At 38.1% G+C, this 14,235-nt stretch overlaps 1 protein-coding gene across 1 annotated transcript in view; it reads left to right on the top strand.

The window, feature by feature from the left end:
- Nucleotides 1-14,235, top strand: part of AGT (angiotensinogen) — a 38,884-nt gene that overhangs the window by 12,295 nt on the left and 12,354 nt on the right. The window contains exons 2-3 of the mRNA XM_075596877.1: nt 462-1,281; nt 12,459-12,720. Of these exons, the coding sequence (XP_075452992.1) occupies nt 489-1,281; nt 12,459-12,720 (1,055 nt within the window). The 5' untranslated portion in view covers nt 462-488. The remainder of the gene's footprint in view (nt 1-461; nt 1,282-12,458; nt 12,721-14,235) is intronic.

Raw genomic sequence — 14,235 nt, 5'->3', positions numbered from 1 at the left:
CCGAAAGTCAGTGGGCTACCAGCTAAAAAATTATAAGAAAAGCATCTATATCAGCTATTTCTTTAAGTCCTCCAGTATCTGCCTACATGTACTGTATAAACAAAAACAAAAGGGCATATGTAGAGAAAATAAATAATACCAGTGATTAAATAAAAACACCAAATGTTAAATATTAGCTTAGTATGTCCCTCAATGCCCCTACAGGCCACCCTACTATCTGTCACTTTTTTGTTTTGATTGACACTAACCAATATAAACAGGCAAATGTCATTTACAAACATATATATATATATATATATATATATATATATATATATATATATATATATATGTGTGTGTGTGAGATAATTTAAACCTTGTTTGTGCAGGACAAATCCTGAATATCCTTGTCTTGGACAATCATACAAACTTTAATTTTGAGTGAAAAAAACCTAAAAGATTGTTTTTCTTTTTCTTTTCAGAATTCTACTGTTTACCAATAGAAATCAATGATGAATCTTCAAACCATCTTGCTGTACTTGGCTGCATGCATTAGTTTTTCAGTAGGCAACCGTGTCTATATTCACCCTTTCAATCTCTACGCTTACGACAAAAGTCAATGTGTGAAAATTGAAAAACAAAACGACACCACTAACATAGAAAAGATGATCACTCCCATCGCCATTGAGTCAAAGATTGTTCCTAAAGTGGAAAACTTGCAAGGCAGAATATCTTTAGAAACAAAGCAGGTAGAAATCGAGGAAAGTGGAAAATTACGTTATTTGACATCACTAGTAAATGATCTCGGCTTTCGGACTTTTAATGCATGGAGGAAAACACACAAAGTTGACACAGTCCTTATGTCCAACACCAACCTATTTGGGTCATTGCTGTCTTTTTACCTAGGTGCATCTAAGCACACTTCCACTGACCTGCAAAAGTTGTTAGGATTTGAGGACCCGTTGGGAAACTGCTCACCTAGAGTGGACGGTCTGAAAGTTTTTTCAACACTCAAAACCATTGACAACCTTTTGTTTTCCAAAGATGATAATATTGATGCATCAAAGATGGCATGCATGTTTGTCTCCACAGGGGTCCCCTTATCAGAAATGTTTGTACACAACTTGGTTCCTTCAGCAGATGAATTTTATGTTTCAGCTGTAGATTTTAGAAATCCACTCAGGGCTATAGACGCAATCAATGAATTCTTAAAAGCTCGGTCCTTTAAAATAAGCAGATATGCGTTGACGTCTGTAGATGCATCGACCAACCTCCTGTTTACTAGCTACGTTTATTTTAAAGGTAAGATCAATATTAACTCAGGGGTCTAATCATTGTATTAGAATTAAGTTAAAGACTGAGCTAACGTACAGTTGCAGCAGTATTATGATACTTAGTAAAGTCAAATAAAATCAATGTTTTTACTATAAAAATAAAATCCAATTTACATTTGCACACTATACACAATCTGCACTTCTCACATACTCATTGTTTGCATTATGGATCTATGCCCGATATTTCTCTCTGCTCGCTTTATCGCTCCTATAGCAAGAGTGACTTTTCCTATCCCATGTTCTTTTGTCTGTTCCTTTGCAATATAGAGGTACTCAGTTTTTTTTTTAACCTAAAGACTTGTTTCATTTATTTCAGATTTCTCTCTCTGTAGTATCTTGTCTGCATATACTGTACATAGTGAAGGAATTGGGGCACACACTTAAATAGTATAAACCTGACTACTGGAGAGGGTGCTGCTATCAGAGTACCTATAAAAGGTACTGGACAAAAATAAAAAAGGATAGGCACACCATAAATAACAAGATGCAAAAAATATATATTTTATTGGCCCAATGTCTCGGCTAACCTCTGGATCCTTTATCAAGAGCGTGCGTGTGTGTGCGCGTGTGCGTGTAGCAGAGATGTGCAAAGTAGTTCGTTTTTTAAATAAATCCCCCCCAAAATGTGAAAAAACAACAATTACAATTTTGCGAACCTTTTGCATATCTCCATAGAGGAAAATATTGTGCAAAAAAGTTCAATGTGTAGAGAGGAACTACCCACACTACCCCCAAGGCTCTGAGAGAAACACTCGTAAGCCTAACCGTAGTGGTTTCAATTATATTTTTGATATACGTTGTAAATTTAACTTTGGCGTCAGAAACACTGTAATGTTGGACAAATTACTACAATTCCATGAGTATCAGTTTCCTTAACAACCTGGAAGTCTGCTTTTATTTTATTAGAACAAGAATATAATTTAACAGCGAAATCATCCAGTATACATAATTGTGAACACCTGCTACTTTTATTATGTAATTTGTTTTCCTGCGGCTAAAATGAATATATTTATACTAAAATAATATTTGTTTGCTTCATTGTACACTCATTGTTTAATGGCTGCATTATTTGTCATGTAAGGGTAGCATTTCCAGTATCTCCCATGCTTCAGGAAACTAATTAATTGCAGTGGAATCACTCTGCCTTTAAGTACCTAAGAATTTTACAGCCGGCTTTGCTAGCTCGAGCAGAAAACTAGCAATCTATTCTATGACTCCAAATCAAGAAAAAAATTATGTTTTTTGTTTGCAATTTTTCCCCCAAAACCTACGAATTTAGCAAAGTAAATTTGCCAAGCCTTAACAGTCAATGTGCAGGTAACATGATTCAGACCAAATTACCCCTTTTAAACTGCCTCTTTTGTGTAATTATGGCGATTTATAGAATTTGCTGTATTTTTGCACAATCCTGAGTACTGTGAACTTTTATTAAAAACGTAAGCAAAAACGCAAACAAATTATGCAAATCAAAATTTTAGCACATTTACACATCTCTACCAAGCATATGGCCTGAACTGGCTGCTTATTAAGCGATTTTTCATTGCTGCAAATTACCTTACTATTGTGCCTTTTCTATTTTTTTTTACTCTTTTGTTTGTACAGTACTTAACTGTGGTGTCTCCTGCTCCTTTGGTTGGGCTTGCTGTCTGCCAAGCCCAGCCACTGAGTTTTCCTCCTTGCCTTCCTGGTTAACCTTCTATACCTGACATCCCAGCCCTTTGCACCTAGCAATAGATTATCACAGACACCCATGTTTTAAGGACTCTTCTACTGGTACTATTCTGTACAACCTGGTCACAAGCTGGAGATTTTCCACCAGCATTGTGTGGTCTCCCCCACTACCCAAAACTTAAAGGGCATTTTATACTGTATACTGTGTATGCTCCCTGGCCAACACAGTGTTTCAAGTAATCATTGGCTCATTTATAGAGTCTTTTATTTTATTTAAAATTCAAATCCATATTAATGAACAATTGGTGAGGAAGAAGTTCATAAGCGACTTGAAAAAATTAAAGTAAATAAGGCACCTGGCCCCGATGGTATACATCCAAGAGTTCTCAAGGAGTTAAGCTCAGTAATAGCAAAACCATTATATTTAATATTCAAGGACTCAATTTCCACAGGCTCAGTACCACAAGATTGGCGTAAAGCAGATGTGGTGCCTATATTTAAAAAGGGAGCTAGATCACAACCGGGAAATTACAGACCTGTAAGCCTGACTTCAATAGTAGGGAAACTACTTGAAGGTTTAATACGGAATAATATTCAGGAATATCTGAAAACAAAATTATTAGTAATAGTCAGCATGGATTTATGAAGGATAGATCTTGCCAAACTAACCTTATTTGTTTCTTTGAGGAGGTAAGTAGGAATTTAGACCAGGGTAATGCAGTTGATGTGGTCTACTTAGATTTTGCAAAGGCTTTTGATACGGTTTCACACAAGAGGTTGGTGTACAAAATAAAGCAAATTGGACTCAGTAATAATATATGCACCTGGATTGAAAACTGGTTAAAGGACAGACAACAGGGGGTTGTCATAAATGGAACTTTTTCAGGTTGGGCTAAAGTCGTGAGTGGAGTACCTCAGGGATCGGTACTGGGATCCCTGCTTTTTAACTTGTTTATTAATGACCTTGAGGTTGGGATCGAGAGCAAAGTCTCCATCTTTGCTGATGAACGAAATCACCTTGTACCGGGAGGGAAGATGAGTCAGCGGGCACTACGGTGCAGGAAATACTCCAAGAGGCTGGACTGTACTGTCAAAAAAATCCTTTATTCAAACATGGTTTAAAAATTAAGAGGAGGGAAGAAAGCCCCTGCACCTCTAACGCGTTTCACTCGTACTCGAGCTTTCTCAAAGAGTGACAATACCTGAGCGCCAGACACTCAAATACCGGATATCCACCGGACGTGACGTCACCCAGCCAATGGGATGTCCGTAGCCCACAGATGGCATTGTGGGAACTGGACTCTCATGATTGCAGTGCGCACGCGCGGCGTATCCAGGCATCGCTGTCATGCGCAGTAATAGCTAAAATTAAAAACAAGAGAGTATCAAGTTAAGCAAGCTGTGGTTACCATACATTGAAGTACCGGTTATTATAATAAAGGCCCTGGGCCGAATGTATCATATGTATATATACAGTGGATAATCACTAATTCATTTGTTTAGGTGATAATGTATCGTTAACATGTTCTTGCATATGAAAATTTAATGAAAACAACTATTAAAAACAAGTAAAGGCAGGGGTTATTCATGTCTATTTTCCAATATATTAAAGTGTATCATATTGAATTCAATCTATGGTGTGCATGTCACAGAAGTGCAAGAAAGACATATACATATCCAATCCGGGGATATTGTTGTAGCCATGACAATATTCTTTATATTATTCCCCATATGTCATTGAAATCCCAAGTATTCTGATTTTTGATTAGAATATAATTTTCTAACGGAGTGTATATTAAATGTAAACAGGTATAAAATACATTGATGTTCATACCATGAAACGTGCAGATTATGTCATAGAGTAGATTAGTATTTTGTATTGTTAATATACACAAACATGTGTATGCATCCCTTGATCTTAGTCAGGGATGAACAATATTTAGTAACGACTGTGTTCTGGCTGAGCTATAGGTCCGAACAATATATGGATGAGCACTTTTTGTGCCGTGCAAACATGAATGGATGGACACACAAAGGGGCATTTGGATTCTGAGATTCCCAATGCCAGGAAAACCCGTAAGAGGTTTCCTTCAAGGGATGTGTATCGAAAGGAATTGTATTTTATAAAAAGATGATTTATTTCTCAAAAAGATCCTTAGGAGAAGATCCTGAATAAAAGGATCCCTTGAGAGATATATTAAAGAAAATGTTTTATCTCCCAGTCGACGTTGATACCTTTTGGTGTCATGGTATCAAGTGTGAAGATCCAGAACATTTCCTTCTTGTTTAGGATGCTCTGACGATCTCCACGTCTGACTGGGAGTGGGATATGTTCTATCCCACTGAAAGTGAGAAGATTTAATTTCCCTTGTGGACATTCCAGAAAATGTCTTGCCACCGGGAACCTCTGATCCCTGTTCTTTATACTTCTAATGTGCTCCATCATTCTAAGTTTTAATGGACGTATCGTTCGGCCTACATAGCTCATGCCACAACCACATGTCAAGACATATATGACGTAGCTAGTGTTACATGTAATGAAGCTTCTCAGTCTGATTTTTTGGTTATTGATTTTTGAATTTATTGCCTTGATAGATTTGGCATATGTGCACGCTTTGCAAAAGCCACATTTGAAGAACCCTGTCGGGGGAATAAAGCCCTTGGTTTTTTTTTTTTTCTGTGAATTTTTATACAGACTAGGGGAAATATAATTTGACAATGTTTTTGCTTTTTTGAATACAAATTTTGGTAGTTCCTCAACATGTGGTTTGAGCTTAGTGTCTAATGTCAGAATGGTCCAGTGTCTGGATACTATAGAGCGGATAGAATTGGCATGTCGACTGTGTTGAGTAATGAAAAATAAAGGTGTTTTAGTTTTATCACAATCTAATGTCTTTTTCTTTTTATTCAGTAAGATTTTACGTGGAGTGTAGTATGCGTATTCGAAAGCTCCCTGTAGGTCCTTTTTGTTGTATCCTCTGTTGAGAAATCTTATAGCTAGTTTTTTGGATTGATTTATAAATTGATCTGTGGTTGAGCAGATACGTTTTAGCCTTAAAAATTGTCCCTTTGGTATACCTTTGATTAAGGAACGGGGATGACCACTATCTGCTTTAAGGAAAGTGTTCCGTGAGTTTGATTTCCTATATATGTTGGATTGAATAGATTGACATGAATCAACATATAGCGATAAGTCTAAATACTCAATTTTTTGATGGTGATAAGAGTAAGTGAATTGCAAATTATAATTGTTTTTGTTTAGTTGGTCCACAAACTTCGTCAGTGATCTTGTGTCACCTTCCCAGATTAGAAACAAGTCGTCAATATATCTCCGATAGAATTTAATATTATTACGGAAGGAGTTATTGTGACTAAAGATGTGTAAGTGCTCCCAATAACCCATAAATAAATTTGCATAAGAGGGTGCAAATGAAGTACCCATAGCCGTGCCTCGTGTCTGTAAGTAGTAAGTGGTGTCAAACAAAAAATAATTGTGAGTGAGTAAGTATAGAATGGATTCTAAAATAAATGTGTTCTGTGCTGGTGATAGAGACGAGTGGTTAAGATAGTGTTGTGTTGCTGTAATCCCTTGTGAATGATCGATAATTGTGTAGAGGGATGTGACATCAAGGGTAACCCACAAATAATTAGGAGACCAAGTGAAAGATGAAAGTAAGTTGAGTAAATCAGTGGAATCTTGAAGATATGACGGAAGTTCGTGAACCAGTGGCTGCAAAAAAATATCAATGTACCTTGATAATCCATCTCCCAAAGATCCAATACTCGATATTATAGGTCGACCGGGAGGGTCAACCAGAGTTTTATGGATCTTTGGGAGATGGTGGAAGATGGGGATGACAGGACTCTGGACCGACAGGAAGCTTTTTTCTTTCTCGCTCAGAACCTGCAGGATGACACCAAAATCAAGAATATTATTTAACTGTACCAAAAATACATCAGTAGGATCAGCTTTGAGGGTTTGGTATGAATTAACATCATGTAATTGTCGTAGCGCCTCCATCTTATATTTGACACTACTCTGAACTACAATTGCTCATCCCTGACTAAGATCAAGGGATGCATACACATGTTTGTGTATATTAACAATACAAAATACTAATCTACTCTATGACATAATCTGCACGTTTCATGGTATGAACATCAATGTATTTTATACCTGTTTACATTTAATATACACTCCGTTAGAAAATTATATTCTAATCAAAAATCAGAATACTTGGGATTTCAATGACATATGGGGAATAATATAAAGAATATTGTCATGGCTACAACAATATCCCCGGATTGGATATGTATATGTCTTTCTTGCACTTCTGTGACATGCACACCATAGATTGAATTCAATATGATACACTTTAATATATTGGAAAATAGACATGAATAACCCCTGCCTTTACTTGTTTTTAATAGTTGTTTTCATTAAATTTTCATATGCAAGAACATGTTAACGATACATTATCACCTAAACAAATGAATTAGTGATTATCCACTGTATATATACATATGATACATTCGGCCCAGGGCCTTTATTATAATAACCGGTACTTCAATGTATGGTAACCACAGCTTGCTTAACTTGATACTCTCTTGTTTTTAATTTTAGCTATTACTGCGCATGACAGCGATGCCTGGATACGCCGCGCGTGCGCACTGCAATCATGAGAGTCCAGTTCCCACAATGCCATCTGTGGGCTACGGACATCCCATTGGCTGGGTGACGTCACGTCCGGTGGATATCCGGTATTTGAGTGTCTGGCGCTCAGGTATTGTCACTCTTTGAGAAAGCTCGAGTACGAGTGAAACGCGTTAGAGGTGCAGGGGCTTTCTTCCCTCCTCTTAATTTTTAAACCATGTTTGAATAAAGGATTTTTTTGACAGTACAGTCCAGCCTCTTGGAGTATTTCCTGCACCGTAGTGCCCGCTGACTCATCTTCCCTCCCGGTACAAGGTGATTTCGTTCTACATATACCCAGCTGGAGCACACTTACCCGGTCCCAAACCAGGATATACGTGAGTACAAAATGCTTTAAAGTGAGCTGCCCCAATACCATCGGTACATAGTGTTTTGGGTGCATATTAGAGGTTTGGGAAGGGTCCTAGGATATCTCCCAAACAACTCTCTTTGCCCCTGCCAAACCATGGTCCACCTAGGGGTTAATGCCTAAGCTCCAAGCATGTACAATGGACATTATGTGTTCCGGTTTTAAGCAGTGAACTCAACAATATATTTCTTTTGAATTTAAAGGTATATGCTCTGTAGCACTAGTTACTCTTTGGGGTCTACCCCAATATTTTCTCTCCATCTTTGCTGATGATACTAAATTGTGTAAGGTAAAAGAATCAGAGCAGGATGTAATTTCTCTTCAGAAGGACTTGTAGAGATTGGAAACGTGGGCAGGTAAATGGCAGATGAGGTTTAATACAGATAAATGTAAGGTTATGCATTTGGGATACAAGAATAAAAGGGCGACTTACAAATTAAATGGAGATATATTGGGGGAATCCTTGATGGAGAAGGATTTAGGAGTGCTTGTAGACAGCAGGCTTAGCAATAGTGCCCAATGTCATGCAGTAGCTGCAAAGGCAAACAAGATCGTATCTTGCATCAAACAGGCAATGGATGGAAGGGAAATAAACATTATTATGCCCCTTTACAAAGCATTAGTAAGACCACACCTTGAATATGGAGTACAATTTTGGGCACCAATCCTAAGAAAAGACATTATGGAACTAGAGAGAGTGCAGAGAAGAGCCACCAAATTTATAAAGGGGATGGACATTCTATATACAAATATATTCAGGGACAATACAAGGAGCTTTCAAAAGAACTATTCATCCCACGGGCAGTACAAAGGACTCGGGGCCATCCCTTAAAGTTGGAGGAAAGGAAATTTCACCAGCAACAAAGGAAAGGGCTCTTTACAGTAAGGGCAGTTAAAATGTGGAATTCATTACCCATGGAGACTGTGATGGCAGATACAATAGATTTGTTCAAAAAAAGGTTGGACATCTTTTTAGATGGGAAAGGTATACAGAGATGTACCAAATAAGTATACATGGGAAGGATGTTGATCCAGGGATTAATCTGATTGCCAATTCTTGGAGTCAGGAAGGAATTCATTTTTCCCCTTAATGGGGTTTTTTGTTTGCCTTCCTCTGGATCAATAAGTAAGTATAGATATGGGATAAAGTATCTGTTGTCTAAATTTAGCATAGGTTGAACTTGATGGACGGAATTCTTTTTTCAACCTCATCTACTATGTAACTATGTACCTATCTAAATGAATAAAGTTGTGTACAGAACATGTCCCATTATCCTCCTATGTGCACATGCAACAATGACCTAACTTAACTAATTAAACAATTCTTAGTTATACAGCTATATTTTTCTCAAATCGAACAGATGTGTAATTCTAATCACCTACAATATTGGCAGAAACCACAGTTTAGTTGTTTCCTGTTTTTGGGAGGCCTTTACAACTTTATATGCCCTGATTATTTTTCCTTGTGTTTTCTTTCTTGGAAAGAAAATGTGTTGCATATGGTGTTGAAAAAAAATACGGTTTAAAAAAAAAGGCTTTAAATATAATGTTTCATTTTATTAGCATAGGCATATAACGTAAAATATTCCAAGCATTAACAAGGCAAAGTAATTACACTCCATTTATAAATGCATCCCTGTTTTGTTTTACGCTAAAGATAAAACACATCTTATTTAAGCAACATAATGATTGTGTCATTCATACTGTATGCTTTCATAAAAAATACTTAACTATTAAGATAATAGGACTCTGGAATAGTCATGTTATGTCAGCAACAGCTAAAAGAAAGTCCTAATAGTCTTGTGATAATTTTTCCCTAAAAAGATTGGAAGCTTAATAGGCATTATCATTGCCTTGGACATGCCGGCGGAACTTAAGAACAGCTTAAACAAACAATTCTCAGTTTTGTGCATAATGTACTGTACGTAAAGTAGGGTTGCCAGGTAGCTTGTCCAAAAATACTGGACACAATGGTGAAAAATGCGGCGTGCTCAAAATGTCATTGGGGAGGTATGTTAGTTATAAATTCTTAGACCATTATGTATTTTTTCTAAATTTAACTCCAGGTACTGTATGCACCAATTTGCACTATTTCATATTCTATTTCGTAAAAAATTCTGGGAGGGGTTTGGGGATTGAGCGCTTTCCCAGCATTTTTTACAAAATAGAATATGAAATAGTGCAAATTGGTGCATAGGTGGAGTGAAATTTAGAAAAAAATACATAACGGTCATATCATTTATAAATAACATACCTACAGTCATACATGGCGAGATATACTGATCTTAATGCTTCTCTCCCACTACTTCCAAGATTGTTGCAACCCCACTCATCCACCCTCTCATCCCCCTCATCCTCACCCCCTTCCCTCATCCTCACCCCCCGCTCTCATCCTCACCCCACTCCCTCATCCTCACCCCCTTCCCTCCCTCCCTCATCTTCACCCCCTCAATCTCCCACTCATCCTCCTCCTCCTCTCACACCACCGCCCCCTCCTTCCTCCTCACCACCAACCTCTCCTCCTCCCCCTTCGTCTTCACCACCACTCTCCTCCTTCTCCTTCCTCCTCAGCACCACAACCACCACCCTGCTCCTCCTCCTCTTTCCTCACCTGGCAGACAGGGACACAGTTGAGCTCTTCTCTTCTCTCCCACATGTAAAGTTGTAAGGAAACTACATTTCCCAGCATGCATATGGGGGAGCTGTGCACACTCCTTAATGATGTGGAGCACTCCCATTGGTCAGTCTTCTCCTTGCTCGGGGGGGGAGGGAAAGAGATGATGCCACCCATTGCCATGGATACAAGACGCTGCTGCCTGCAGGAGCGCACTCTGCCGCCTCTGCTTCTGAATCAGAGGTAGGAGCGGAGCACCTGCACCCGGCCACTCTTAGCACTCGTGCTGCCCGTTCAGAGAGGGAGAATACCGGACACATACATGTTTGGTATTACGTGTCAATTGTTACCGGACAGAGGGGCAAATTACTGCTCTGTCTGGTTCAGAACCGGACACCTGGCAACTCTAACGTAAAGCCTTGTTTCAAATAATGCCAGGGAAATTGTTGTTGTTGGTTTTTAATGAAGAATACATGCCCTTTAGCTAAAATACTGTAATATTATTCTCCAATTAGACCACAGCCCCAACAATCTTCAAAACAGGGGTATTGGTTGATAAAGGCATGAATAGGCATGTCAATTAAGCCGCACACTGAGAAGAGAACATAGATTCAATTCTCAGGCCAGATACCATCTACAGTAACGACTAGGAGTCAATGAAGGAAGTGTAGTCACGTAAAAAGAAATTTATGTTTAATACTGTACAACTGCTACATTTCTTGCTCTCGGTTTCACTATGTTGGCAGAGCCTGGTGTATCTCATGCAGATTGTTGTGCAGAGAAGCTGTCAACTCATACTTGGCAGATTTTCTGTGCAAATATAATGGAAAAAAATGAGTAAGAATGAGAATGCCCAAAACATGGTACTAATTGTAGTATGTGCACCAGGTAGCTTCTCCCATAGACACTCCCCAAATCTCAAAATGGTGCAGGCTTCATACATTGACACAGATACAGTATGCAGTGTCAATTTCTCTCTTTGCCCAACTTAATAATATTAACTATTTATATGGTGCTTTTCTCTTAAATGCCATATGGGTTGTGGTTTATTAATCATATGTCTGGGTAAACAGGTGTTGAGCCCGTTTTTATAGATTTCCAGCGAGGGTGTCTCTCTGACCATAAGAGGCATTAAATGTCAAAGAGTAGGAGCAGCATGGCTAAAAAGCTTGGGCCCCAAAGTAAGTCAAGGAGATTCTGAGAACTGTTAGCAGTCTTTTATCTGCAGATTGGAGTGAGATGGAGTTTAGGGAACCAGGATCTCTTTCAGATAGCTGGGAGCCTGGTACCCTGATTATGTTGAGCTTTGAATGTCATCCGGTTAATCTTAAAACATATTCCCCATCTTACTATCAGAGAATGTAAAACATAGACGTAAAAAATTCCAGAAGTACAGAGCCAAGTAAGTGCATTGTCATCTTGTATAAACATACAGTATCCTTGTTCCACTTTTGTCCCAATTGCACTAATATTCCATTTCATTAAAAAGTGAAATTAACTTCTTCGATCAAACATTTGAACATGATCTTTATAAATCTATATAAAATGAGCTTACAAAGTACAAGTATGAAAGTCTGTAATTGTTTAAAATGATGACTCAACAAAATGAATTGTTTTTAGTTGAAGCAGTTGAAAACATTATGAAATAATTGCTTGCATGTTTTTTTTTAACAAAGTCAGGATCTAAGTATCAGGGACGAGGGGGAATTTGTACCGATCTGCTTTTGTTTTTTTAACGGTTAAATACTGTAGACATTGTCCTCACTTTATTTCTTATTTTTTTTAAATGTTGTCTAGGTAAGGTGAAGAACTCTTTTATAGTTCCTGAGCCTCAAGATTTTTGGATTGAGCCAAACAAAAAAATCTCTGTGCCCATGATGTCATTATGCGGAATGTTCCAGTTTAAGAGTGACAACGACCAGTCAATATTAAGGATTCCTCTTAGTGAAAATGATTTCTTGTTGCTGATCCAGCCAAACAATGGAAACACCCTTGAGAATTTGGAGTCTTCTTTTTCCATGCATTCTTTTTCAACGTGGCTGAATAATTTAGCAAACAGGTACAGCTCTGCACCAAGGAGACAGTTTTCTGTTGCAAAATATTTCCACCCATTCTAAGGGATAAAATATGTTTCATTTATATTTCACCAGATACATCAGTGTATCTATGCCTTGGTCCTAAATTGTGTGGGTCATTTGCATGCGGACGCTGCAAGGCCTGTCCATTTATCAAGAGAGCCAAGGTGTTTTCTGATTCTAAATCCTTGGCTATATACAAAATGAAAAGCTTCATCAACTGTCTTATCACTGGGGTTATGTATCATCACGTGTCGGTGCGGAAAACAATAAGTTGGGGAGACCAAAAGACAATTTAATGTCAGGCTATTGGGACACCCTGGTTCCATCCGAAATAAACTTGACACACCAATAGCTAGACACGTGAATGGCATGCACCATGGAGACACTGCTGTACTTCAATTTATGGGTATTGAATCTATATCTTGGGGTCCCCGCGGGGGCAATTGGGATCGTAAGTTATTGCAATGTGAGTGTAGATGGATCACACTTTAAAGACACTTACACCTCATGGCCTTAATGAGGGCTTTATTTGCTCCTCATTTCTTTAGTGACCTCATTAGTTTTTTTTCCATCTACTTACCACAGTATATGCCATTGATTCATTATATTACATGTGTATTATTATCATTTCATGGTTTTATATGCTTTTCAACAGCTATATGTTTTGATTCTATCACTATTTTACACATTTACACTTTTTCTTACCATGTGTTCTTTTCACTTTTTAGGGGTTAGAGGGATCCAGGTATATTTGTGTAATTTAAATCTAGTGGATCCGTTTTGGCTCTTTTAGGCGGACCTGACATGTTAGCACAATCCTACATCACTGAATTTATGTCGTTACTATTTATTTATCATCCACTCGTTATTTCATTTTTTATGTGTTCTTGGCATATTTTCTGGTTTGTGCTCTATGACTACATTTGCCATTATTATACCCTTAGACTCTCCCATACCCTGGGCTACCATTCTCATTCCTAGTTCGCAGTGTCTCCGTTTTGTTTTTCCATTTCACTCCAATAGACAGTAGATGTTATACTTCCTGTATATCACCATAAGTGTATCTGTTTAATCTGGTTCCAGGTTACAACATGTCTGTACAAAATCAGTAAATATGACTCGGTCATTCTTTATTGATCTTTATTCAAGTAGGATTCTGGTTGACTCAAGTTTATTATCTATATTCTGAGTCCCCAACTTTCCCCTTAAATTACATTTTCCCAGACCCATCCAATAGTGATGCGTCGTATGAGTATGGGGAGTTACTTATCTCTCCGCCTGATTCTTCTATCCCATGACTGGTTAAACGTTGATCGCGCCTCCAATGAGAGGAAGTATATGAGGCAACACGAAGCACTTACATGTTACTATTCACTCCTGAAGAAGCACGTCAAGACGCGTGAAACTTACATCAGGGCTAAGTGACGTCACACTCGTGACAGTCACGTGTTCAAGACGGAGCGTGCAGGCTGATCAGTTTTCGAGCTATAACCATA

This window comes from Ascaphus truei, chromosome 4, assembly GCF_040206685.1.
Source record: "Ascaphus truei isolate aAscTru1 chromosome 4, aAscTru1.hap1, whole genome shotgun sequence".
Lineage (NCBI taxonomy): Eukaryota > Metazoa > Chordata > Amphibia > Anura > Ascaphidae > Ascaphus > Ascaphus truei.
The sequence above is the reverse complement of the archived record's forward strand: the minus strand, read 5'-3'. Positions and strand labels throughout refer to the sequence as shown.